Genomic DNA, 27675 nt, shown 5'->3' on the forward strand with positions numbered 1-27675 from the left:
CTCTCTCTCCCTCGTCTACTCCTACTCCCTCTCTTTCTCCGCTTTCACTCTTTCGCATTATCGCTCTCTCTGTATTCCACCTCCCTCATCCTCTCTCTGTCACAGTGGGAGAGCTGCAGGCAGACAGAGGCTGCATACACTTATGTTACTATATTTGACACACACACATACACACACACATATTCTCCTGCCACATGCCCGACTGCACACACATACAGAGGGGAGGAAGAGTAGGTGGGGGAACAAACACACACACACACACACAACACACACACACACACACACACACACACACAACACACACACACACACCGTGACACACGGACAGACAGCCCTCAAGTGAACGTGTGTGGATAAAGACACACACACACACACACACACACACACGCACACACACTCTCCGACGCGTGCTGAGTGCAGGAATCACAAACATAACGACACACAGAAGGGCTAGCGCGTGACGGCAGCAACCGTTGTCTCTCTTCTCTCTCTCTCTCTCTCTCTCTCACACACACAAACACACTCCGTCTCTCACGCCTCTCAGACACACACACACATCAGAGCTCGAGCCAGAGCGCAGGACAGCGCTGGACGTGTCATTCACATAGGGAATTGATCTAAAGAAAAGGATTAACTATTTCCATCCCTCGGACCTCATCCTCTCTAAGCCTCTCTTCACCTCGTTTTTTTTCCCACAATCCCGTATTTTTTTTTTTTTCTACACAATCCCTCCCTTTTCCCACTATTCATTGGTGGGTTTAAGGGGAAGCTGGAGGAGATTGTCTATACCAAAGGCGGATTATTCTTGTATTTGGATCGTGAATGTATGGATTTCTTGAACTGAAGTGGAGACAGTTTTTCTTCTTTGAGATTCCTGATCTTTTTTTTATTTATTCTGGAACAATTTGGGGTTAGATGGCTGTTTGTAGAAATCTATAAAGCTGCTGCCACCTGAAACATTCAGTCAAAGGTAAGTCTGTTTATATTCCAGTTCTCTTTTCCTCACTCTCTTTCTCGGTGTCATTTCAATGTAACTGCTTCAGATCTTTTTTTTTGACGGCTGGAATCAAAGATGCACTTGATGTGTCACACAAAGTACTGCAGACAGAGACTGACTTGCCTATTTTTCCAGGGCTTTTTTCATGGGGCGAAAAGTGCATGCTGGGAGGAGGTGGACGCTTGAAATGTCATTCCTTAACCTGAGTCTTGTGTACACATGATAAACACAAACATGCTCGTTCACTGGAATATTTGGGCTGTGGTTTTTTGGGGGCAAAGCTTGCAGAGGTGGGCAGCCAGGGAGAGAGTTGGAGCTCCAGTGGTGTCTTGACGGAGGAGAACGAGAGTATAAATGAAGTGAAGAAATGCTTGGGCAGGAATAATTATACATTGTATTCTTAAATTAAAGATTCATGTTTTACAAAAGGCACATCACAGATGGAGAGAGGCAACAAATTAAACCTTTAAAACAAACTCTTCACTGCCATGACGCTCTTATGATTTGAAATAACAACACATCCTGCAGGGTAGAAACAGTTTCTGTTTGTCTATTTCAGTCATAATATCAGGGAACAGTGAGAGACATTTCTTTTTAACGTCCCTCCCAAAGTTACCACAAAACCATTTACAGAAACTTAAGGCTTTTGGTCTAAAAGTAAATCAAAACAAACCTTTTCATGCAGATACATCGAGATAGATTAGCTAGCTTATATTCAGCACCAATATATTACTTCTTTGTTTGGCATGGGTAATGCTAATCAATCAGATCCACAGATATATTCAAACTGGACGAGGTATTGCAGTCCATGAATTAGAGGGAAAGCTGCTCACCCAGCAAAAATGTCAAACTAAAAAGTGAAAGTTTAGGTGGCTTTATTATACCAAATCATGTTCAAAATACTGGGAAACTTACTCCATCTGTTTATTTAGAAATGGACAAGTATGGTAAAGTAAAAGTAGCTTTAAAGACAAAGGTGAAGTCAAACTGCTGCCCATCACAGTTACACTGAACCACTGTGAGCTATATGTGTGCTGCACTAACAATAATATGAGTCATGAATCTACATAATATGAATCATTTGCTACTTTCTATTTCATAGATAAATCGATTAAAAGAGTTTACAGATTTAATATGACCATAAACAGCGTCATTGTTTCAGTTTTGTTTGACTGCCTCCACTTGTATCTTTCTTACTTTGCCTGTTTATCTAACCTTCACAGTATCTTGTGTAATGTATACATCCATTTAAAAGCCTTCTATTACCCATGGGCCTGTTGATTTACAGTCTGGAGCTCACTAAGAGGTGTGCTGCTGTTTTTTGTAACCTGCTGTAAAACATTTTGTAGACTATAACCTAAATTTAGGAAGGTGTATTTTGAGGCTGAGTAACTTGGCGAAGCTGCACTGTGATTACATGGTAATGCAGTGGGTGCAAGGCACTCCATCTTAATGTGTTCAAGGCTCCTGTGCCTCCCCACATTAGGAAGCAATGAATGGGAACTGTCTGAGCATCCTAAAGCTAAACTCTGCTAACACCTCAGACTACTCTGAAAACAGTTAGGCAAATCATTTCCAACAGGGATGCAACTTATGTGCTTGAACAAATGACACATCTCGAAATAAAACAATCAAATAGTGTCAATTTGAACGCTTCTTTTTAAAACATTTTTTTTTTTTTACAAATGCTCCCAAATCAGGCATGACACCTGTACGTTGTGTTATACCTACAAGGTTTTTTGAACAACATGTGTGTGTTTTAGGACACATGCACTCTCTCATACAACAACTTGTGTGCATGTTCAGTGTTTGTCATGTACACCTACATGCATGTGTAACTGTATATCAGTACATATTTATCCACCACGTGCCTGTCAGCACATAGGTGCCTCCCATTTGTCAAACTGTCGCCACATGCTTAAATATGTGTGTTGTTACATATATGTGTGTAGTGTTGTCCCAATCGCTCCCCTCTCCCTCGTCAGAAAACCATAAAAAATTCATTCAGGGGCGCTTGGCTGCATTTCCCTGCCTTTGTTAGCAACCTGCATTGAAACAGACAAGCACACACACACACACACACACACACACACACACACACACACACACACACACACACACACACACACACACACATGCATATGAAGACCAAACAGCAGGTCTGGACTGTTCCCTTTCATCTTGTTTAGCTGTTTCCTTTCTTCTCATTCTGTATTTTATAGTCTGATTGGCAGGTCTGTTAAATAAGGCTTGGAACAAAAAAAAAAAGCGTCTAACTGCTAAATGCTAAATGTATGTTTAGCCTATATGAGCGTGTGTTTAAATCGGGACTAAAGGTTAGAGCTCAAGGTGAATGATTGGGTGTGTTTACAGCTGTGTTGTCACTCATTCAGTGGCCACGCACACACACTTGACAAACACACACACACACACACCTACCTTCAAACATGGGTACATGTCCTTTTGTGCAGGTGGGTTTCAATTTTGTGGCAAATTGGACAAGATTGATTTAAAGAAGTATTAGTCAATCCAAGCAGGCTGGCCGACAATAATGATGAAACAAGGATATGAACACCCATACAGGTAGGGAAGTTAAGATTGTGCAGATTACAGCGTGGTTTTAAGCTTGTTTTAGATGTTTTAAAAGTGCTGCAGTAGACGTCTTCATGTAGGAAGTAAATGACTGTAATTCAGGCCATTCCCTGTTGTAGCATCAACACAATGCTAAATGCTAAATGTTGCCCTTTTTTCCCAGGTGTTGTGCATTTCTTGCCTATGCCTTAGGTTATCTTGTTTATGCTTAGATGAGACGTGACAGGAGTGTTTGAACTGGAGAAGCAAAATTTGTCTAGCTGCTGCAGATTACTGAGTCATGAAATTAACATAAACCTACAGTAATCATGTGTGCATTCATATTCTTACTCTGAGACATAGAGCTTGCACTGGAAAAGGATTGGCTACAGAAGAAAATATACATACTTAAAGCCTACTTAACCATTGCTTAATAAAACCAGCATCATTAACATGTGGGAGAGTACAGAATCAGAGTTGACCAAGCACAGTTGGAGGTCTCTGTGTGTTATCTTAGCCCTCAGGTGTGTGCTTACATTTTAGAGGTAATGCACGTCAGTACTCTGCGAGAAGCCTCTGCATCACCCGAGGAGTATAAATCCAAGCTTAAGTACGGACAGGAAACAGTCAGAGGAATAAACAGAAGGGGGGGAAAAATAGGGTGGAAGGAGGAGAGGAGGAGGAGGGAGGGGAGCAGTGGGAGGGGACGAGGTGTTACATGACTCCCCCCCCTGAACATGCAGGCACCCAAGTATTTACACGTGTGTGGGCAAATGTGTGCACTTTGGCCGCCAACCGTGTCCAGGTCAAACTGGTAAAAAAAAAGCTTTCTGAGAATAGCCTGATGCACTGGATACCAGCACAGCACCAGTTTAACATGATGGGAGGTGACGAAAACAGAGACATGGTGCTTCTACGCCTGCATTACATCGTTTAAAGGGCAACTCCACTGTAATAGAGGCATGAGGACATTTTGCCAAATTAAGCCTGAGATTTTGTTGTGCAGATTTATTTGCACCAACGTCATTTCCACCTTTTTCGTCCTCTTATTTGCAAAAAGAAAATCGTGAGCGTGATCCAATCAACAATGGGATGTGAAAGAGAGGCTAGCAAACAAGAATCAGCGTCTGGGCCGAAAAAGCTCCCGTGAGCCTTTTGGATCAAGACGGAAAACATTTAAAACAAGAAAATGATTTTCTGCTCGTAAAGTAACAGGCTTGTAACAGCTTACTAGCCAAAACTGTTTCCCACCCAAAAATAAATCAAAATAAACACACTCACAAACAAAGCCATGAATCATTTGACAAATGGCCAGCATGCAAAAAAAACCAAGGCAACACTTACGATCCCAGAGCTGAAACAGGAATTAAACATTGATTTCACACAGCTTGAAATATTTAATTTAGCGAACAAGTACAGCAAAGTGAAAATAGCATTCATCTCAATGAGTGAGGAATACTTGGGCTTGTGTTTCGACACCGAGTAAGAAAAAATAAACAGCATGGAAATAAGAAAAGTCAGAAATAAACGGACTACATTGTCTGAAAAATAATTCAACTGGCTGATAGAGAAAAGCTGACTGAGAAAGAAAACATGTACAGCAGAGATGGGAATCTTTGCCTAACTCCCTGAGATCCTCCACGATTCTCTTCTTCGCTGCTGAATTTTTCAAAATGAAGCTCATTCGCTCATTTAGAAAAGAACAACTGAAATTTCCCAGCTGAGTCGGCCTAATGTGACTTTAATTACATGCAGGAAAATCCATCTGCTGAATATCCGCGCTACATGCCTGCGTTCCCTTGTCAAGGAGCGAACAAGACACAGAGAGAGGGAGATAGAACGTGAGCAATGGGGAGGATTGAAGGGAGCAGTTATGACTGAAGGATGAAGGTCATAAAGAGAGAGGAGATGCTGGGAGAGGAGAAGAGGAGGGATATAAAGAAGAGGAGAGGAGAGCTGGTAGATTAGACAAGTGTTTTATGTTTCGTTCAGTGTCTGGCAGGTACTAATGGCAATAATGATAACACAAATGGGGCGCAGGAACACAATCTCATACTCAACACACACGAGCATCAAAACACTGAGGAGGTTGTGGAGGAGAATTTTAATGTCCTGTTTGTTGCAACTCTCCCCTTCCCCTTCTGGCATCCAATGCCTCGCCTGTATTTTCTTTTTATCCTTTCATCATTGTCTTTTTTTTCTGCTTCTCATTTCCTCGATGTCACCCTCTCTCTCCTCCTGCTGCTCCAGTTTCTTCTTACTTGAAATAAGAGGCTCTGTAAATAACTTACTTTTAAATATTATATCTGCAGGTGTTCCTCTTCGTTTTTTTCCTGCATGTGTTCACCTTATCCGCCTTCTACTTCTGATCAGTTTTTTTTTAATCAAAATGACTTTATAATGTGACATAGTAAGCAAGTTGACATAATCTGTGCAATGCATACTAAATGAGTCAAAACATGCATTAAATGAATGCACTTTAACCTAAATTCAAATGTATGTCAAATGAGCCGTAAAATAAGCCTCATCTGGTTTTTTTTTCCCCCCACAAACAACAAACCCTTGAACAACAGCCTAATCTGATTAGTGCCATATTTCACACACAGCTGATTGCGTTTTGATGATACTTTGGGAAAACACACATCTCACAGCAGCACTCCAGTGTTTTCAAAATTACACTGATTGGCCCTGGGGGTGCGAGTCAACAGCGTGCACCAGTCATGTGGTATTGCGGTATGAACGAGCACTCTCCCGTGGTAATTTCCCACTTGTATATAAAAAAAAGAAAAAGAAAATCACTGCACTGACTCAACAGGGTAAAGGACACTTGTCTTTTTACAATTCATAAGAGGTATGTTTCATTGTCACTCCTGTGATTGGAGTGGGCTGTTCTTATTTCAACTTTCTCATCAAGAGGGTTTATCCTTATTTTGACTCTATATTCTGTATGCGTTCTGTCTGAATCGTCCTTATTGCTACATTTTCTTCCCCCTCTCTCTCTCTCTCTCTTCCCGTGTTATGCTCAATTTGTCCCCCACTGTCTCTCTCAGTCAGTCCTGGTGCCAGACAGTAGCAGTAGGGGGTCTGTCTGTGGGAAAGCCAAAATGATTGTGTATAAACTGCCAATGACATACACGTCTATAATTCATGCTTATGAAATACTATGAGTTGTTTTTGGATGCTCATGCATACAGATACACACACACAGGCATGCATGGGTGTAAACAAACCGTATGATGGTTTTAGACTTTAACCCATGCACGGATGTCTCCTCACAAACATGGTTCTGCTGCTTCGGCTTCCATTACTGTAGGCATATGCATGTGTGCATATGTTGTGTATCACTATAAAATATTCAGTTGTTGAAAAAGGAAAATCTTTGTATTTCATCTGTCATTCATCTTCTATCCTCAGGTGCTTTGGTGTCGCTCTTCACAGTAGCCGCCCTAGTGGAGGCTGCAGGCATGGCGGCTTGACGCCCTCATAGCCCCGCCCCTCCGACAGAGGAAGGCTGCAGCAGAGCTCTGTGTCATGCCCCCCCACATCCACCCCCCTGGGGGCATCGGCCTGCCCCCACCCGGCTCTACCAACCACAACCTGACCAGACCTGGTGAGTCGACAAAACGAGGCACGGAATGAACAAAGAAGAAAAAAGAAAATGTTGCTCCATTCTTACTCAACCTCTGCTCTGTTTTGTAACTATCTATTGTGCTCCTAACTACACATGAAAAGAGGCCTGTCTGTTATGACAGCTACTAATGTGCCCACACGCACACACTATACACACACACTACACATACAAACATAGACACACACACACACACACACACACACACACACACAAACAAAGGAAAAGGGCACTGAGCATGCTGGGCTACGTGCCAGTACCCCCCTTTGAAATGCCACATTACTGTATGTATTAATACAGCCAGCAGTCTATGGACATAAAAGCATCAGAGGGAATGATGGGAAGAGACCTGCAGGTTATTTTTCTGCTTTTCCTTTCTATGTTTTCCTTTCCATTCCTTTCCAATTTAAATGATTTCCTTCCCTTTCCCTATCTTATCTTTTTCTTTTCCCCCTCACATTCTTCCTCTGTTGTTCCCTCACTTCCGCTTTCTCACTAGTCTCCTCTTCCCTCTCCCTCTTGGTCTTATTTACTCCACCCTGTCTCTTCCCACCCCCAATAATCCTCCTCTCTTCTCCTACACTACAGGCACACTCAGTCAAAACAAAAAAAGTCCATCAGAAGACGGGTGGCATAGCAACAGATACGACAGATGTGCGCCTTCCTGTGTGTGTGTGTGTGTGTGTGTGTGTGTGTGTGTGTGTGTGTGTGTGTGTGTGTGTGTGTGTGTGTGTGTGTGTATTTTGTGTGTGTGGACGGATCGTGCTCTCCAGATACTTCTTCAGCTAATAGGCAAACATGAAAGCTCCTCTCTGCCATCTTTCTCTCTATTGTCACACCTCGAACATGACACCATCCTGCACACATACTGCGATCTCTGCAGGAAATAAACAGCTTTATAAAAGGACGAGAGCGTTAAAACAAGGAAGTCTGTCTTTCTCCAGGAGAGGTATTATTGCTCTAGAGATGTCTGGCCAAAACACCCCCGCATACCGCTGTGTAACACTAAATAACAGGGCAACACTATCTTTCAAAACCTCCACACTCTCCTCACTCTCTATTCACCCATCCTCACTAGCTTTTCTGAACCCTCCTATTCATCTTTGCCTAATTTAAGTTTAATAAAACTACATTTTTAGTTCCCCTTTCTGAGCTTTTTCTTTGTGCTCCATCACTGTAAATATTGCATTAACAGTATTTCAAAAGCCTTTTAGGAGCAGGAATAAAAAATATTCTCCATCAGCCTTCAAAAACGTTTTCTTCAGTCTCAGAGTCTTTCCATGCAATTACCTTCTTGGCAGAAATGTAACACAATATTACCAAAGCAGTCCTCTCTCTCTCTCTCTCTCTCTCTCTCTCTCTCTGTGACTTCAATCAAATATTCTTTGCTGCCATGAAATGCCAACATTTTCACAACAGGTGTGTTTCTCCTCCGCTCTTCTTTGCTATTCACTGTCTTTCTGCATTTCCCTCACATGGATTGAGTGCTCTCCGATCTCTGTCATCCCTCTTCGCACTGTCATATACACAGTCACACACAAACGCACACTGAATATCTGAGTGATGCATGTCAGAAGACTAGAAAAGGGTTGAGACATCCCATCGAATCAGAGCCGATGAATATGTCAGGCTACAGTGCTGAGAATGACAAGAGTTCAAACCGTCAAGGACGGGATTCTCTTCTAAAACTGAAGTTTATTTAAGAATGGGATTTGACAGACAGGATATTGAATAGGAGTTTAGATTGAATTTTCTAGTTATTGTGCAAACTTGACAATTGAAGGTTATTTTGATTAGCAGAGTTAAAGTGAAACCTGACAGGAAACAGATCAAAGAGAAAAAGAAGACTTGGTTTCCTTCAGTGTCAGCTAGTGTTGGCTTTATAATGAAGTAGTTTCAGTGCAAATATGATGAAATGTTGCAAAACAGAAGAGACAGAAAGTGAAAGGAAGTGCCTGAGATTTGCAGATTCTTTGAGGGCGAGGTAGAGATTTTTTGATGTATGTGGGAAAAGTACTCTTTAAATAGGTTTGCATAACATTAAATAGCATCATTTCTTTTTTAAACTGAAACACATATATTTGTCAAGTGGTTTTATTATTGTTTGCTTTTACAATTAAACACTAAATCTTTATTTTCAAGCAAGATTCTCATTAAAAAAGTTATTTTTCATCCATGAAAAATCCCCAAAAGAAAGGGAAAGACACGGAGGGGATATTTTAAAAATAATAAGCCCCATAAATCATCCTGTTTGGTGATAAATAATCTTTATTGTTGGGTTCATGCTATATGAGATAAGGATCTGGAATGTTCTTTATCATCTCCTTATATATGTAATGCAGTTTTAATTTGGGCAGTTCATTTAAAAACATGCTTAAAGCTTTCATGTTTTGAATCTGCATTATTCTGTTAAAAAGTTGTTATGAAATTTATATTCATCACGATTTTATGCAGGATTCTTCAGGAGTTAATGTTCTTATTAATGACTTATAACTAATCTATAAAAAGTAAATAAAGTGTTATCAATAAACCATGAGTTAAGTTTTGTGTAACTGCAAAGGAAAAAACATGACAGGGATAAAAAACAAAAAAAAGATGATAAGAGCTTGAAAAGAGCAAACTACTGTAGACTGCAAGACATACAAGTGTGAGTGACAGGAAGAGGCACGCAGAGGAAGTGAGAAAAAATATATGAACAGTTGGGAGTGGAGAGGAGGAAGAGGAAGAGGAGAAGAGAAATGTGAGATCAAAGAGTGAAAGAGTGAAAGAGAAAAAAGAGAAAAGCATGAAGGAGGAGAGTCGAGAGAGGAGAACAGAGAGGTCTGTGAGCGACACACACAGAGACCATATGGTGCCTCGAGGCCTCCGCGATCTCAGCAGACTGTGTCATCTCACACACAACACACACACAACACACACACACACACACACACACACTGTAGCTTATCTGATCGTGCTGTGTGTGTTTATGCACCTTGTTGCAGCCTGGTACTATAAGCTGCCGGATTAAGTGACCACATAGCTTCTAATCAAAATAGTGACAGAGACAGTAAGAGGGTGAGGGGACGAGAGGAGGGAGGATTTGGGGGGTAAATGGAGAAATAATACACTGGCTTGTGGTTTGGACTGGAGTCGTAATACAGTCACTTTGGCTGAAGCATTGTGTTTAGAGTACAGGTGTAAAACAGAGAAGAGACTCAGGAAGAAACATAAGATTTGGAAAAACGCTGAAGAAGCAATAAGCCAACTTTGTTTACACCTGCAGCTGCTAGCACATTGTTAAATAAATAATAATGGTAATTATAAACTGAATTTATTAAGGGGCTATTCAAAGTTCTTTGCAATAAAGTAGAGAACATTAGAAAATGATATAAAAGGATAATTAAAAAAGGGCAAAATGTGCAATCAAACGATTCAACAAACCAGACACCAAAAAGCAAGAACATGCTCAAAACAGTGAACTATATGAAGTGACAATGAGTTAAAAGCATTGTGTGGTCCTTTACTCCCTCCTTCTCTGATTCTCTGGGTCCTGCAGTACTGCAACACCACATGGTACACGTGTCTGTCCAGCACTTTAAAATCTAAACTACTCCACCAATTAGAAATCTGCTCAAAGATTGTAGGCCAACCACTCCAGAGACTCTATGACTCAGCCTAAAATTAAAAAAAACATGCTGAGGCTGGCTAACAGCATCATCTTTAATCCTGGCCACGCTCCCAACACGTTTTAATAAGGATAAACTGAAGCACTCTTTTAGTACACCTGTCAATCCTAAAGTTGAATATGGAGCTGAATGCCAGAGCAAAGCGTGTTAAAGGACACTGAGTATTTGTTTGGTGTTTGAATGTTTTTATCTTTGTATCTGATCTTTAATTTTGACGTTGCAAAAGGAGGAGCTGTGATGAAAGACACATTTCATACATTTATGGCAGTAAGGTTAAATCAATGGATCGATATGTTTTCAATCCCTGCATTTCTTTCAGCCTTGGGTAGGAGGTTCAATCATTTTTCTTGCATCGGTAAAAGGGCTAAGCTGCTGATTTTCTGATTAAATGTATAAAATACATACTTGGTGTTTTACCTCTCACTGGTGAGCTGTTGAACTGGACCAAACAAACCAAATCTCACAGGTTTGTTTGCAGCAGGTGGCCCTTTTTGACATTGCAGGGGTGGTTTGGTTGGCATGAAGCCCCAGCAGAATGACACAGTGTTTGTGTAGCATTAGGTTTTGGAGTGGAGCCTGATCCCTTCACACTGTGTTATATGAGACTAGGAGTTAAACAGAAAGTGCAATGACAGCTTGTTGGCAGACTACAGGAAGAATCTGGCAAATTGAAGTATGTAATCAATAGCGATTTTAATGTCATTGATAGTTATTTCAAGAGGTCCCATAAAGAGTCAACTATCATACAACAAGGTTTTATCATTTCAGGGAAGGTGCACAATTTAGTTTTTAATCTTTAATTTCCCGCCATGAAACCAAAGCATTATACTGATCTTTCTAGGAACACAGGAATATAATCTTCTGTTACAGCGATGTGGATGTGAACCCTGACCTGAAAACTGACGGCAGCTCATAATGTTTGTGCTCTCAGAGTTGAAGACTAGTTTGTTATTGTGATTTAATGTCAGCTTTGAATGCAGCATCATAGGGGGTGGGGGGATAGGAAGATGTCCACGGCAAAGATGACCTTGAAATAGTTCCAGCTGTGCGTGATTTAGTTATGCAAAAACAATCTAAGGCAAACATGCAAATTTCTGTTTGTTTTTTTTTAAACCACAGTTGAATTTGGTGCAGGTATGACTGTATTTTGCCAAATGAAGCTCACGAATACAGTGCACTGTCCCACTTTCAAAGGACATTGGCAGGGATAAATCTGGATAATCCACTCCCCCCCCCCCCCCACCTCCATCAGCAGCACTCAAGTTCAGCACTTGCTGGAGATGCTGATAGTACACTCAAAACAAGACCAGAATGTTCCAGAGTGAGGTTGTAGTGCTGCTATGATGATCATCACGAGGCCCATTCCTCTGAAAAAAAATAGGACTATACTTGCCAAGTAATGATAGAAAATAGATGGTAATGGTCCTGGACAATGAAGCCATTGGAAATGTGCACGATTTGTCTTTGTTAACACTCCACGAGTCTCTGAAAAAAGGGGCATCCAATTAGCAAGATAAGAGATCTCAAACAATGTACGAGCAAGTCTAACATTAAATGCAGAGATACCACCTCCGTCTATCTCCCTTTTAGAAAATTGAGTATTTCAACAAATAAAAGGGTCAAATAAACAACATCAATGACAAAAATATAGCATTTAAACCACAGCCTTACACCTTAAATCAATCAAATCTGTCAATACATCCCCTTTCAGGAACAAGTGGGCCTAGAATACAACCGGTCACACATCCAAGGCATAATCTATTCTGGTCACACTGATGAGGATGTGACATCAGAAGCCAAGCGTCCTTCATTTTCTCTCCAAATTCTGAAAGCATACAGCCTTGGAAGGAGGCCCAGTTGATTGGTCAGAGGACAGCAAGACTATATCCATCAAAGAGAACGTGCTCAAAAGAAATCTGTGTCCCTAAATGACTATTTATTTATAATTTGTTCCCCTTTACTTCATTCCCTCCTCGTTCCTTACTCTTTTATCTCCCCCTCTCTTTGTATTATCCGTCACTCTTGCTAATTAATAGCCACTATCGCACAAGACGTCTGTGCATGTCATACCTACCCACAGGCCGTGCTTTTGTCTGTGTGTGTTGCAACAAATTGATGCAGATAGCATAAATTAGAGAGGCAGATCAGCCCACATATTACCCACACACACACACACCTCCGAGTCTAAATAATGAGTCTGTCTCTTCGATGCAGAATTCATAGAGGAGGAGGGGGAGGGATGGAGGAGGACGGGGACGGGGGGGGAAGTAAACAAGGAGGAGGAAAGCAAAAGATCTGAAAAATTCTTAGAAATAAATCTAAAAAACTAAGAATTTTCTAAAAAATAAAATAAAATAAAATAAAAAGACTACTCCTTTTGCGTCATCTCACCGTCAGCAGAGGTACAGCCTAAACCCTAACACCCTGCTCCTACTTATCCTCACATACTGCTATGTCTGTGTGTCTGAGTGTGTGAGAAACTTCCCGTGTGTGAGTAAGGGATTATTCACGCCGCTTGAGCCTGAGAGTCGGGCACAGAGGTTGTGTGCGTGAGAGAAAAAGAGATAATGTGGGTTAAATGTTGGGATTTAATGTATAGCACAATATTCTCTCCCCATATGTCTCCTTCAGTCTTTTGAATATCGTCTACAGCACTCGGTCGCTACAGTAACGCGGCATTACCGTGTCAATGTTGTACTGCTGGGACCTTGATGTGCTATGTGCTATGTGTGTGTTTTCTATCCTTTTATACCTCTTGTGCACAGAGCTGTACTCAGAGAAGCCATGCTTACAGAGAGATTGTATAGAGTTACAAACATACACAAACTGTCAAGGGCAAATACACACAAACACACAAACACACACACACACACACACACACACACACACACACACACACTGGCTGGTTATTTTCCATCTGCTAACTACTTCAGGTGTTGGGTTACAGCATGGATCAGACATGAACGAGCTAAATTATATATCAGATAAATTATACAGACTGTGTTTCTGTAGGAGAAAAGGCTAATAGAGATTAAACATCCAACATCACACGTTCTCATTTTGTTGGCTTCTCTCACGGTTCAAACTGTTGCTCACAGCAGCATATCTTCATCAGACCTTTAAATCTAAAGTCAACGGAAGAGAACTCCACCCTTACGACCAAATTGTCAACCTTGATGATCACGATTAGGATGTTTAATAAACATTTGCAGTCGAATGAATATGTAAGAAACTTTATTATGTCAACATTAAACCACCATTTAGCAGAATGTCAGCCAGTTTATAAAGAGGAAAAACACATGTGTTCTTAATCCCCCTCTCAATCAAGATAACTGCGTATTGCATCATGTTTAAAAAAGGAAGTTGATTAAAGCGCCTGTGTGACAAACTTTGAATTTGTGTTGATTTTGGCTACCCCCTTTGGACCAGAGGCGTCATTGTTAGTTTCAGTTTGTTTCGTAACCAGCTAAAAACTCCTCACAGGAACCTTAAGTGTCTTGATGTTTGATGGAGGCTGCGATTAATGATTTTGTTCTCGTTTGAGTATGCAAGTGATGAGTATTTAAGTGTTCAAAAAATGTCAGAAAATAGTCTTTTCATGAATTACAATGACATCAAAATGTAGGAAAAACTGAAAAATCCAACAAAACCTAGAACAAGAAAGTTTGATCGTTGCTTTTTTCATTGGATCACATCAGTCCACTCTATGTTTTTATGCTTTCCACTGAGGAAAGTCATTTGTTTTTTTTCTGTATCTAAGTAAAGGCTTCCTGTCATGTTGCATCCAAAGTCTATGTGCTCTTTAGAGTCACAGGAGTTAAATTAAAGCAGCAGGATAAACCCGTGCACAGACGACCGTGTGAAACATTTAAGGGTTAAGAAGAGCGTCGTGTGAGTGTGTTGCATGGACAACAGCTGGTCTCTCTCGTAATAAGATACCAGTGAGTCTGTCTATTACACGGAAAACAGCTTGGCCTCTAGTAACATGCAACTGTGCTCAGTGACATCAGTGTCTGTGGCGATGACTTCATAGCTGGGTCCAGTGACACTCTGGGGCCCCTGGATATAACCTTACAGACAGCTGAGGCCCCCAGTGTTGTTAAGCAGTGCTTCCAAGGAGACCGTGTCAAACATCATCATATTTAGAGTCCAACAAGTGTCACATGACAGAAAAATGGCAGAAATGTGTTTAATTGTCCTGTGAGGGATTGCATATTATCAGTATTCTAAAAATACAAGAAATTGTCTGTTTGGATATGTGTCTGTCTCAGCCTGACACTATAATCCTCCAATTTTGCACAGATTGAGGAAGTAAATATGCAGAAAGTTCTGCAAACATACACCGACAGCTAATTACTACTGAACCAAATCCCGTGCAATTGCATTTCTCACAGCGTCAAACTCACACACATGCACCAACTGTTGATATGTGTATGCCAATTAACATGCCAGCTCAAAAGAAAGTTAAGTTGTTCAAGTGTAAAAATATCCCCCAACAAGGCAACCAAGAAAACACATTCAAAACAAAAACACTCATTTTAATTAGCTTGAAAAATATGCCACACACAGGGGTTGAAAAATAAAAGTAAAGCAAAATCATTTACCATTTATTAGCTTATAATTATCTTTCTCAGCAATACAAGAAGATTAATTATATTTTCCCTTTAAATTTAGAAAAAAAATAAAGTCACCAATACAAGAGAAAGGCAGGAAGAATCTCGATTTCTTAAGCCAACCAATTATCAATATTGCTTGATCTTGGACTGTTTTATAAGATTCTAATGACTGGGGGTTGGGAGGGGGGGGGGGGGGGGCTTGTCTGATGGCAATCACTGGGTTGCATCAGTAGTCTTGTTTCAGTCAAACTGCAACATCTTGTTGCATTTTAATGCCATGTCTTAGTTTGTTTTTTGCCGCTGAGAGCATTGCCAGCCTACATTTGCCAAAAATGTCAGCGCTTTTACGCAGTGTGTTTGGGGATTCTTATAAAAGATTCAGTCCGGAGTCTGTTTGGACTGAATTAAACTGCACAGAACCACTTAAACTTATTTGGACTGAACCTCCCTTTCTTCCTCTGACTGTGTGGCTGAACATTTTTTTTTTTTTTCTTTTTTTTTTTGGTTTGGCTGTGTGGAGAGCGCTACAGTGAGAGAGAGAGAGAGAGAGAGAGAGAGAGAGAGAGAGAGAGAGAGAGAGAGAGGATTTGGAGCAGCTAAAATAAGCCAAAACAACAACCACCTCCTCCACGAGAGAAGCTAAAACCACTCATGAATGTTGGAAGATAGGCTGCAGCACTGAAGGAGGGAGGAGGGAGGTGAGGGGGAGTTACAGCATACAGTAATAGAAGAAGAGGAGAGGGGTTGGAAGAGTGAGTGAAGAAAAGGAATATTTTTGAAAAATAAAACCTCTATTGGATGCTCTGAAGGACACACTGTGCACAAAACTGACCACAATTTGAAATTCGACATGATATGAGGGAGCAGCAGAAAAATAGACTAAATTTCACTCTACTTTTACACTCCCTCTCAGTTGTATAACAGTGCTTCTACCTCTGAGCTACATTGTCCACACAAATCTCCTGCACCGCTGTACCTTTTCAAACCTGTAAGGGAGAAATTCACAGCCACTGTGCAGCCAAATCCTTCCTCATTCCCACTGAGCTGCTTCAGTCAAAGATTGAACCTCTGAAGAAATTTCACTAAAAAGTAAGTCTGCACAAAAAGCTTCAGGATACTTCCAAATCTGTCCATTTCTTACTTTTTATGATGTGAATTTAATTTTTTCCAAGAGATTAGGATTATACTGAAGGATGGAGCAGAGAGGATAACCAATACAGGAACAGGACTTCATACATCTACCTCTGTTATGTGGCCTCTTTTTGAACCTTTTTGGTTCAGAATATGAAAGGAAGCAGTGTCCTGTTTGAAGGAGGTCATGTCCTGTCTGGCAGGTAGAAAGGTGCTATTTCTAGACCCATGTCAGACTGTCTTTTAAGAACTTTACAATGTATATTTTTTAAGGTTCCAACGAAGTGCAAGGTTATATGAGCTCTAATGCTAAAGTTTCAAGAAAAGGGATAAGTAAAACTAATACAACTAAATCTCAACATATCAATTATTCATCCACAGATTTTGCACATTTACCCTCTGGTGCTGAAATGCATTAAAAATTATCCTTTGATTTAAGACTAAAATACAAAATTGTAAGTCATCCATGATTACTAAAAAGTTGCATGTTTTTAAAATAAATATTCCTTTTATTCTAAATCAGAGACAACTTCTGTTAAATAAGATATGCTTTTGGGAAACACACTAATTCACTTTCTTGTATAGAGTCAGATGAGAAGATTGAGATACTACATGATACTACATGGCAGTGTATGAAGCTATAGCTAACCTCAAATAGCTTAGCATAAAGACCTGGAACTGGGGAAAGTAGCTAGTTATGTTAAGACATTCATAAAAAAAAAAACTTTATATAAATACAAAGTGTATAAGTTTTGAAGGGTTTATAGATTTAATTTCTTAGAGTTGTAAGTGTGGATACCACAATGTTTTCAAGTTGGCTGTGAGCTGCTTATGAAACAAGCTAACCAGCTGTGGGTACTTCAGATTTCTTGAATGTTTTCCCCAAAGGTCAAAATATTCCATTGAAAATGTTTTGGTAGCTTAAATCATGAATAATAAATGACATAACATTCACATGACATTTGCTTTTAGCAAAGCTTTAGCTAATTCACAAGAATGCCAATATTTGATTAAATATGAGCAAAAACATGCTAAATTTCCAAGGAAGGTTACCCAAAATGGCACAACAGAAGATGTTTTTGTAATGTTTAATATTTAGAGTTATACAGGTGTAGATTACTGATGGCTGAATTCCATTTAGCTGCTTCAGTTTCAGGGTCTTGTTTATGTGTGTGCTGACTGTCTTGCTGTTACGGTTCAATGAGACACTTAAATAGAGTGAAGATATTGATAATATTATTTTTTGAACCTGTTTCTTTCTAACAACTGAAAGCGTCTTGAATCATTTAGCACTTCTTCTCATTCTAAATGGATTACTCCTCATTTATCATTAATTAGGTATAATTTCACAGTCTAGCCACTAGTGAAGCTGTAATTTCCTACAATTTCTTCTCCCTTAAAATATATTCATAACCAGTTAAAAGGGAATAAAACATGATTTCAAAGGATCTTCATCTCTTATCAGTGATGAGACACAGACACCCTGAGGAAAGTAAAGTTACTTTGAAGGAATGATATGACTTTCATTACGCAATCACTCATATCTTCTGATATTCATCACTTCGTCCTCTTTTTTTTTTTTTAACAAAGTTCAATGTGGACTGGGCTGTAAAGGGTTATTTCGCAGAGTTTCATCATATAAGAGCCAGGCAGCCAATATGTGTGGTGAAAGGGAATTAATTCTTGACTGTGAATGAGTGGAGGGAGAGAGAACATTTAAAAGAAAGCGAATATAGAGCAAACAGATGGAGCATCAGAAGGAGAAAACACAACAACAGGGAGCTGGTGAGACATAGTGTGACAAAAGGCAATGGCACACTGAGAAATAGATGCTAATAATATGCAGATGATGCAAGTGATGAAATCTGCTGGTGCAGCACACAGCTTTGTCAGGAAGCAAAAAAGTGCTGCGTCTGTGTCTGGAGTTTAGACTGAGTAGTTTTGTTAATATCACGCTTTGTTGGTGCCTAACACACACGCACGCTCGAGCGTATGCCCACACACACACACTTAAAAACAGAGAGATAAAGCATAAGTCTTGCTGATAAGCCATTGCATGGAAACAAAGTCAGCCACTGTAACGAGACACTGAGGGAATACAGAGCAGCGCTGAGAGACCTGAAGTGAAAGAGAATGAGAAAGATAAAGAGACACAAGAGAGAGTGACATTGTGGAGAGAGGGATGGACAAGGACTGACAGGCGGAGAAACAAATACATATGAAAAGGGATGAATGAGGAGGCCGTGATTGATCAAGATAAAGACAAAGAGGGAGCCGAACTGAATATGAATGAATAAAATGTTATTAAAAAACAGTGGGAAACAGTCGACTTGGAACAGAATGGAAGAAGAAAACAAGAGAGAGAAACAAAAAGTAATGAGTGGAGATAGTTGACTACACTGTCGGCAGGAAAACAATGAGATGAAAATAAAATAAAGCAGAGGGGATTTCCCTCATGAGCGTCTCTCGGCTACTGTGAGCTACACACAAACATATACGCAGTAAAAACAAAGAGAATTCAAATCCGCACACAATGGAAAACACACAAATACGGATTTGTTATGAAAGAGTTGTGGCTCAACGGAGAAGGCCACAAACACACACAAAGGAAGAAAAAAAATGATAAGTTTGGCCCTGATTTGGTTCTGTGGTGATTTTTCTATCAAAATGTTCATTTTTTCAGGGTTTAAACAACAATGAATAAAATCTTTCTGCGGGATAAAATGGGAGAAATGGACATTTTTGATCGTATTGCAGCATTTAAATAGCATTTAGGAACTGCTTCTGGCGTTGGAAGATATTTCTCGAGGAGCTGCTGTGTCTCCTTTGCCTCATCTTTTCGTTTCTGTTTTCCAAGCTGCAAAGTTATTCCACTGGAAAAACAAAATAATCAAGTCTTTATCGTCCTCTCTCTCCTCCTCTAGTCTTCCTCTGCGTCCTATGCCTCCTGGCGTTGCTGCTGCCCTCAGCCTCCTCCTGCCCTCCTCCCTGTCTCTGCTACTCAGACGGCCTGCTGGATTGTGGGGGCCGGGGTCTCTCCTCCTTGCCGCCCCTTCACCTCCTGCCCCCAGGGAGCCGATCCCTCCTGCTGGCCAACAACAAGCTCGCTTTGCTGGGAGCGTCTGCCTTCGCTAACCTCTCCTCATTGGAGGTCTGCAGCCAATTCTTCATTGTTTTACGCAGTGTAACAGTTTGACACCATATTGTACTGTATGTGCTGTTCTACTGTGTATTGAAACTTTGCAAAATTAATTCCCGCCAGGAAAATAAGCAAAACTTTAAGTTGAGTATATTGAATGAACTGCGGACAACCTCTGCTCTCAGTCTGAGAAGTTTGCATCCTAAAGTTTTTTAAGGCTATAATCATTGTGTGTGCCATAATGTTTACATGCAATCCAATATACTAGAAATTGAGCTCTTGCGTTAAAGTGATTGTTTCAGTTCCCTTTTATTGCTTACTTAAGAGTTAATTCTTAAATATTTACTTCACAAATACAGGTATTTAAAGCACCTTTGACAGCTAGTTAAATTGATGATCTATGAAGATGTTTAGCCTTCTCCAACTGAAGCACTCGCGCTTTATAGGAGTGTCAGCTTAAGGTATAAAATGTGCATTAAAAGGTTTTAAGCGGTTAATCCATTTTAAGACTCCCATACTTTATGCATGAGGCCTCCAAGCAGGAACTTTTTGATTTAACTTTCCTTTTTAGATCACATTTAAATAAGATCCTCAGCTAACTGTCTAAAATTCAAATTTGCTCCTGACTGAAAATGCTGGCTTTTTTTCTGTGTGTTTTGTATTCTAGGAGCTGGACCTCTCTAATAACTACCTGGATAATTTACCAGCGGGATTATTCAGAGACATGTCCAACCTGACAAGACTGACTCTGCACAACAACTCACTGACAGGAATGGACAGAGAACTCTTCCAGGTAGGCACTGTGGATTATGCAACATCATAATTCATACAAATTCCACTTTTGAAGGATAAGACACAACATTACTCCAGCTAAGACTCTCAAGAGACATTGTGCTTAATGTACAGCCTATAAAATGTTAAATGAGACACAGACTTTGTTTATTTTTATTTTCATTATGATTGTTAAATCATTATTTATGCTTTAAAAGGCAACACTAGTTTAAGTGAAAAAGCCAACTAGATATATTTTCCACAATGCTTCCAATTCAAAAGGGAGAGATGGAATTTGTATTTACCTTCATTATTTGTACTGGATTATTTGACTACTTTGTTATTTCTGTTTTTAAAAAATAACACATTTCATTTTCTAAAGACCGTTTACGTGATTTTATACATAAGTAATGTTTTGAAATGAAAGCAAAATAATCGTGATTATTGTGAAATCGGGCTTATTTCTTAGACTATAATCTGGATGTCAAAATCCATAATGGATGCATCCCTAGATGGAAGTGAGATTGGGAAGCAATAACCGCCGTGATCAGTCAGTCAGAGGAAATATTCTTTGAACAAAGAAGGACCCTGACACCCCAACTGATACTCTCTTTCAACTCCTGGGCGATGCTCCGCAGACTCTGTTTAGGAGTGAAGCCAACCTGAGTAGATATACATGTCTGGGCTCCCATCCAGGTGATAAATTAGTCATAAACCATTTGCTCAACACTTTTATCCACTTTTATCTGAACCAAAGCCGTCAGCAGGATAAGCTTCTGTCATGACTTCACATGGGACCTTAAATTAAACAAGATTAGCCCATCAAGTGGTGCTAGCAGTGCTCCTGTGAAAGATGCCAATAAAACTAATATGAGTTTTGGGAAAAGTATATTTAACAGTCTTGTATAATATGAGATAGGTTGCTTAACAAAGACCTTGTTGAATGTTTTTACAGGGTTTAGGGGGTCTCCAGAGTCTGGATTTGTCTCTAAATGGTCTGTCCTCTGTACCTCTGGGGGTGCTGGATGAGCTGCAGAGCCTCAGGTAGACTCACATCTATAAACAGACATGTTTGATTAAATGTTATCACTAGTGTAAGATTACCACACATCAGAGTGACACTTTTTAACATCATTACCTTCCTCCTAATGGATATCAAAGGTTAGAGGTCATCGGTTGCTGCACTGACAACATTGCTGTAGTGAGGAATGATAATGAAATAAATAACGGGACATTAGAGGATAAAAGTAGGGGAGTGGATATTCAAAAATGCAAACTTTTACAACCTCATTTTCAACGTGTAACTGGATGGATTATGCTGTAGCAGGAGTGACGTGCCTTCTATAGATATACAGATGCTAATTTTAAAAAAAGTGTTCATCCATTATTAACCATATAAAAAAATGGTAATTGCATGCAAAATTTCATCCAAATAATCCAATGTATTTTCAATAACTGCTTTTTCCATTATCAAGTATTACTTTAGAGAACTCCCACTTTTATTAGAAAAAGGAATGATTTTGATGGTTTTTGATTACAATCTGCTTAGAATTATCAGTTTTGGTAGCCTCATTTTGTAGAATTATATTACAATATCATCAACATTTTAGACTTAATTTCAGCATGTCAGAATATAATATTATGTGCCATATTAGACAAGCTATAGTGGCTACCCTGCTGTGTTTTAAATCAGTGCCACCGCTCTTCAGTTGGAGTCCAGACAATAACTACTGTACTCTAAATATTTCATAGGTGGTTGTCTCTAGCGGGTAACAGACTTCACGGTTTGGAGAGGGCAGCGTTTGAGCCACTCGCCAACCTGCAACACCTGGAACTGGGACACAACCCCTGGGAATGCGACTGCAACCTCCGCGATTTCAAACACTGGATGGAGTGGCTACTGTACAGAGGTACGTGTTTGATTTATGTTGTTGGGGCTTTGAAAGGGCGAGTTTGATTTCAAAAGGGGATGGGATTAGAGGGCAAATGAGAGAATGCGACTTCACCTTAGGAAAGCTAGGTTAGAGTCTTAATCGGTGTATCCTCGTGCTTTCAGTCCCCTACTAGAGCTGCATCAGTGTGTGTATGCACATTACCGCACTCATTATGCGTACTGGGTGTGTAATCCACGTGTCTCTGCAGGCTGTTAATACATCAGGTAACCACATCTGCTCTCCGCTCTCTCTTCATGTGTAAAAATCTACATTCACCTCACCGCCTCAGGCCTCAGCTGCCCTGTTAATGATGCATCCCTTCTCTTTTCTGCATCATTTTCCTGTTTGTCTCATTGTGCTCCCTTCTGCTTTGCTGGGCTCTAACTCTCCGGCTCATTCAGGAGAATGACACGCGGCTGACGGGATAATTTAATAATCATATGAGAGGCAGAGGAAATTACAAGGAGACATTTCGCAGTCGAACATGAACACGGCAGTAGCTGTTAAAGGGGTATGGTGATGCACAATATGTGTTTTAGGAAGTAAGACAAAACATCAAACAAGTGTGAAATGCTTGGTGAAAGCAGCCTGAGTTGACTTTTGCAAAGCTCTTCAAGAACACACAGCTGGGGTATTTGGAGATATTTGGAGAGGGAGCTCTGTTTGAGTTGATTCTTTAGTCACACGCTGAGATAAAAGCATCTAGGGGCTAAATACCACTTTCTCCAATCTGTCGTGGTGTTATCCTTCCTTTAGTTCTTGCCTTAAGTATCTGAGTGTGCAGATCAGTTGCTCTCTGAAACACGACCTCAGGAGGACTACTATATGATGATAACAAAGTAGATCCCTCACCCTCCTGCCGCCTGTGGGAATTAGTGACTCAGATATTTTCTCTCTTCCACACATACACCAGAGCTGTGCTGAAGCTAGGCATGTCATCTCATGAATTATAGAAGAGCTTAGTCGAGGCTATCTCCAACTTAGTGTAGAGGGTACAGCAAACTGTGTGTGTGTCTGTGTGTGTGTTAAGTGATGTATGACTCATCCGAGTGTTGGTACAACCAACCCCCCTCTCTGTCTTTTCCTGTGTCTCAGTTAATTGGAAGCACTTTACAGGCATAAGGCATTTCATGAATGACCTCTCTCTGTCCTCCTGTGTCTGCACCTCTTTCCCTATCCATCAGGGGGGAAGGTGGATGCGGTGGAGTGCACGCTGCCCAAGGATCTGCGTGGGCGAGACATCCGCGGCGTTCCGGTGGAAATGTTCAACTACTGCCTCCAACTCGAGGACGAAAACGGAGGGGGTGGGGATGGTTCCCGTTCCGGACAAGGGGGCGTTCCTCCCTGCGGCAGGAATGCTCTAAGCCCAAGTGGGGCAACACCAATTTCTGACAACAGCAATACTGCTGATGACTCCGCTTCAAACACAGGTGGAGGAGGAGGAGGAGGAGGTGGAGAGGCCCCAGCCGATTGTGTTCGCGCTCGTTATCGACCTGTGAGTGTGCGCCGCGCCATAGGCACAGTGGTGATTGCCGGCGTGGTGTGCGGAATCGTTTGCATCATGATGGTCGCAGCGGCGGCTTACGGCTGCATCTACGCCTCGCTGATGGCAAAGTACCAGAGAGAGCTAAAGAAGAGGCAGCCGCTGATGGGAGACGGAGAGGGAGACGGAGAGGACAGGGAGGAAAAACAGATCTCCTCTGTTGCCTAGAGGAGTGATGGGGCAGAGGAGGGTTTGGAGTATCGAAGGGTGAAAGTTGGAAGGGGAAAAAACTAAAAGGGCTCAAAGGGGAGAGAGATGGAATGGCTTGTTTTATGCACACAGACAATTATCTCCTTCTGACTCTCAAACTGACACCTTACCTCTATTTTTTGTTTTCCTTTCTTTGTCCGCTTTCTATTTTTAACCTTCTCCCTATCTAACACACTCCCTCACATACACACACCTTATCTGCTGTCTGATTTTCCTCCATTTGGAGCCATTATCACAGCAGTGTTTGTTAGCAATCATCCCTCAAAACTCACCTACCAACCACCTACTGCTGCTCTTGGCTGCTGCTTAACTTACGATTATATCGACTGAACATTGTTTTATTTAGTCCTTTCCCTAGCCTCAAACATTTCATTTAAGCTGTTTCAAGGCTCATGTTGACTGATTAGTCAGCAATTCTAACACTGGCTTGAATTTTCAGGGATTCGCAGTCTGTATATGACCAATATTCACACGTTTGTTGGAAGAGCAGAAAAACTGTTGGGATAATAAGGTAAGAATCTAGAGCCGCTTTGTTTGCCATCTTTCTCCTCCTCAACCACTCCAAAAAGCCAATATTTCCTCCAAAAACCAGGTCCCAAGCCCTGATCCCTGATCCCTCGTCTAGCCTAAAGCTCCTCTGACTTTCACTTGGACTGCAAGGCTCCAAGAAACAGTGGAAATTATAGTGGAAATATTTTTGGATGAAATAGAAAGCGATGTAATTTAAGCAGTCAACAACTCTCTAGCAGAGAGAATACTGGACAAACACACGGACTAAGACTTGACAAGGAAGCTGCATATGGACATAAACTATTTGGATTGTCAAAATGATTCTATCGTTCAAATATCTGAGGTAACAGTCATACTTGTTATTCTCACCTATCTGGACCACATCTATTTCTCTTTGGACCTCATCTGGACCAATAAAATCCTTCACACATTCTGGAACTGTGTTTGAGATTCTTCATTGAACACTCTCAATCTTCTCGAAGGGAAACAGACTTTTCAAACTGGAATTAAAACTGCTGTGTCACTTTTGCTCGGAATACGTCTCTTGCTTACTTGATGCTTGTTTAATGATTATGATCAGTATCTGGACGGATCAAAAGCCTCTTATCACAGCAAAAAAAAGCTAACTCATTTTCTGGTATTGCTTGGATGCTTCTCGGCTGGTTCAGAAAATGATTCACAATAGTTTTAATTAAAATGTTGAGATTCCAAAGGACCACAGAAACTTTGCTTTCTTTGTTTAGACTGAATTCACCCCTCATAGGTGAATGTTTGCTACTATGGCATGGAAGCACTATCTCAGAGAACCCTGTCTCCTGGCAAGGACTACAAAAAAAAAAAAAAACATCTAAGGACTACAAACTTCAGACTCCTGCACTTTATTTCCCTTATCAGATCCACTCTGGCCTCCCTCTCCCTCCTCCTCCCCCCTTTCTTTCTTTCTTTCTAAAATGGACGATTCACCCTGAAGGATGATAACAAACAAGGGATTATAAAGAAAGACGCTGCTATCCCCCCCTCCTCCTCATCCCTTTATCTCTCCATTCGTCTTTCCATCTAGTGCTATTTATGGAACGTTCTTCATGCTTCCTTAAAGACAAACACCTCCTTTCTTTCCTACCATCCTTCCCGTCTCCTATAATGATGTCTATCCTGAATGGTCAGCAATATGCAATGGAAGATGTGTCACCAAAACATTGAAAATTGTGTCACTGCCAAAGAGTCCTTCTGTTATAAACTAAGTAGTCATCACTTATTAGAGAGGAATCTGTTTGTTTGGCGCTCTTGCTAAAAAAAGAGGTTGTTTGCTTTACATAGTGTTTTCATACTTATCTTTATTTATGCCTTGAAATATGTACAGACACTTTAATCAGTATTTGTTGTCCTCAGTGTGAAACAATCCAAAACACGAGGCTTTCATTGCATATTGCTTCCCTACAGTAGAACTCTGAAATATGAATTGGTTGGAGAGAAACTTATATAACTAGTGTGTTATCTTATACCCGGGTATGATGCAGATAATTATGAATATATTAGTCTCTAATATGGTGTGTTGGCCCAGAGTTTCCCCAAAACGTTTTTTGACGTGACTGTTTTCATGATGTCTTTTGTTGTGTTGATGATTTTTTTTGTTTTGTTTTTTTGTTTAAGGGTTTAATATCTCTGTAATGTTTGTTTCTTTGTCGTGTTCCTTTATTTGTATTGAGTAGTTGGTCAAGTTTCTAGGAGAGGCGTAGAAAGAGTTTGGTCATTGAGATTATGAAGAGTAATGTTTATACTGCTGCCGAGAATATCACATTTATCAGGGTGACATCATTTTGCACAGAGGCGAAAAAAAAGTAACCTTTAATTAAATAGAATGATTTTCCTTGAAGCATTGAACCGACTCGATCTCCCACAAATAATATTTCATTGTGCAGTTCATTTAAAGTAAGAAGCAGCATTTGCATTTATGCAGAATATTTCTGCCCGTCATTCTAGTTTTCAAGATGTCAGACAGAACATTTACATTTACACAATCATGCTTTCAAAAGTGATCCAGTTGGTTATTATTTCTGCAACTGTAAAACATTATCTTTAGTAAGGAAATGCATAGTCCTGAAGACATTTAGACTAAACCCAATAGAAGCATTTAAGAGCTTTAATAGCTCGATTAAATAATGAAAATCATGATGGCTAATTCTTTGAATGAGATTGGACACGAGGTAAGAAAACTTGTGTTAAAAGCATCCTGACCGCCACACCTTCACAGTAAACTACTTCTTGCATCAAAATCATGACATAGGAATATGATTTGTAGGACAACTGTTCTGCTGGGATTTCATGATGCACTTATAGCTCAAGCTTGGCCCATTATAATTAAACCCCTAAATTCAGTGCTGATCAAGTTTTCAATTAAAACAGTGTCCAGAAGCACTTCAGGGGAAATGGTCACCTCACTCAGGAAGTACAATTGAGAAGCAAAAATAAACGAGATCTAGATTTGAATTAACAATTTGAACCGTCAAGTCATGTATGTAGTAAATTTGAGTAAATGTGTATTTTCTGTGGATGGCTAAACTCTGCCTATGACTCCAGGAACAGCGTCCCCCTCATCTCCCTGGTCTGCAGGTCTTGTGTTGTTGGTAGCTAAGTATCTTAGCTAGCTGAAACCTGTTCCTATAGCCTCTGTGTGTAAAGACTAATTATAATAAATTCTAGTTTGTTATGTAAAACTGCAGCAGCCATGATGACTGAGGGTCTCAAAGACTCGATTGCCCAGAGATCTATGGTGTGTTGTGTTATTGATATGATGATTGTGATACTGACGATGATGATATGATAACGACGAAGATGATGATGATGATGATGATGAAGCATTTCTTGGTCAATATGCATTGATTTAAATAAAAACATATCACACTTATGGCAAATGTTTATGGGAAACCTTTGGAAGACTGCAGTTACCCGTTCTTTTA

The 27675-nt window shown here is 40.4% G+C and overlaps 2 protein-coding genes across 4 annotated transcripts in view; one reads left to right on the forward strand and one right to left on the reverse strand.

The window, feature by feature from the left end:
- lrtm2a (leucine-rich repeats and transmembrane domains 2a) lies at positions 1 to 27623 on the forward strand. The gene is made up of 7 exons (XM_020652820.2): positions 1 to 970; positions 6983 to 7178; positions 19536 to 19762; positions 20418 to 20543; positions 21477 to 21565; positions 22274 to 22431; positions 23640 to 27623. The coding sequence occupies exons 2-7, from the start codon at positions 7100 to 7102 to the stop codon at positions 24164 to 24166; spliced, it is 1206 nt and encodes a 401-aa protein (XP_020508476.1). The 5' UTR covers positions 1 to 970; positions 6983 to 7099; the 3' UTR covers positions 24167 to 27623.
- The window catches only part of cacna2d4a (calcium channel, voltage-dependent, alpha 2/delta subunit 4a), an 84301-nt gene that overhangs the window by 31527 nt on the left and 25099 nt on the right, over positions 1 to 27675 (reverse strand). The gene's annotated exons all lie outside the window — the stretch shown is intronic.

The sequence above is a fragment of the Labrus bergylta genome, chromosome 23 (genome assembly GCF_963930695.1).
Source record: "Labrus bergylta chromosome 23, fLabBer1.1, whole genome shotgun sequence".
Taxonomy (NCBI): Eukaryota; Metazoa; Chordata; class Actinopteri; order Labriformes; family Labridae; genus Labrus; species Labrus bergylta.

Excerpts from the sequence above, each read along its gene's own strand:
- lrtm2a (XM_020652820.2), top strand. The coding sequence starts at position 7,100 with ATGCCCCCCCACATCCACCCCCCTGGGGGCATCGGCCTGCCCCCACCC. Across the intron at positions 7,179-19,535 it reads CCACAACCTGACCAGACCTG|TCTTCCTCTGCGTCCTATGC; the intron begins GTGAGTCGACAA and ends CTCCTCCTCTAG. Across the intron at positions 19,763-20,417 it reads CTAACCTCTCCTCATTGGAG|GAGCTGGACCTCTCTAATAA; the intron begins GTCTGCAGCCAA and ends TTTGTATTCTAG.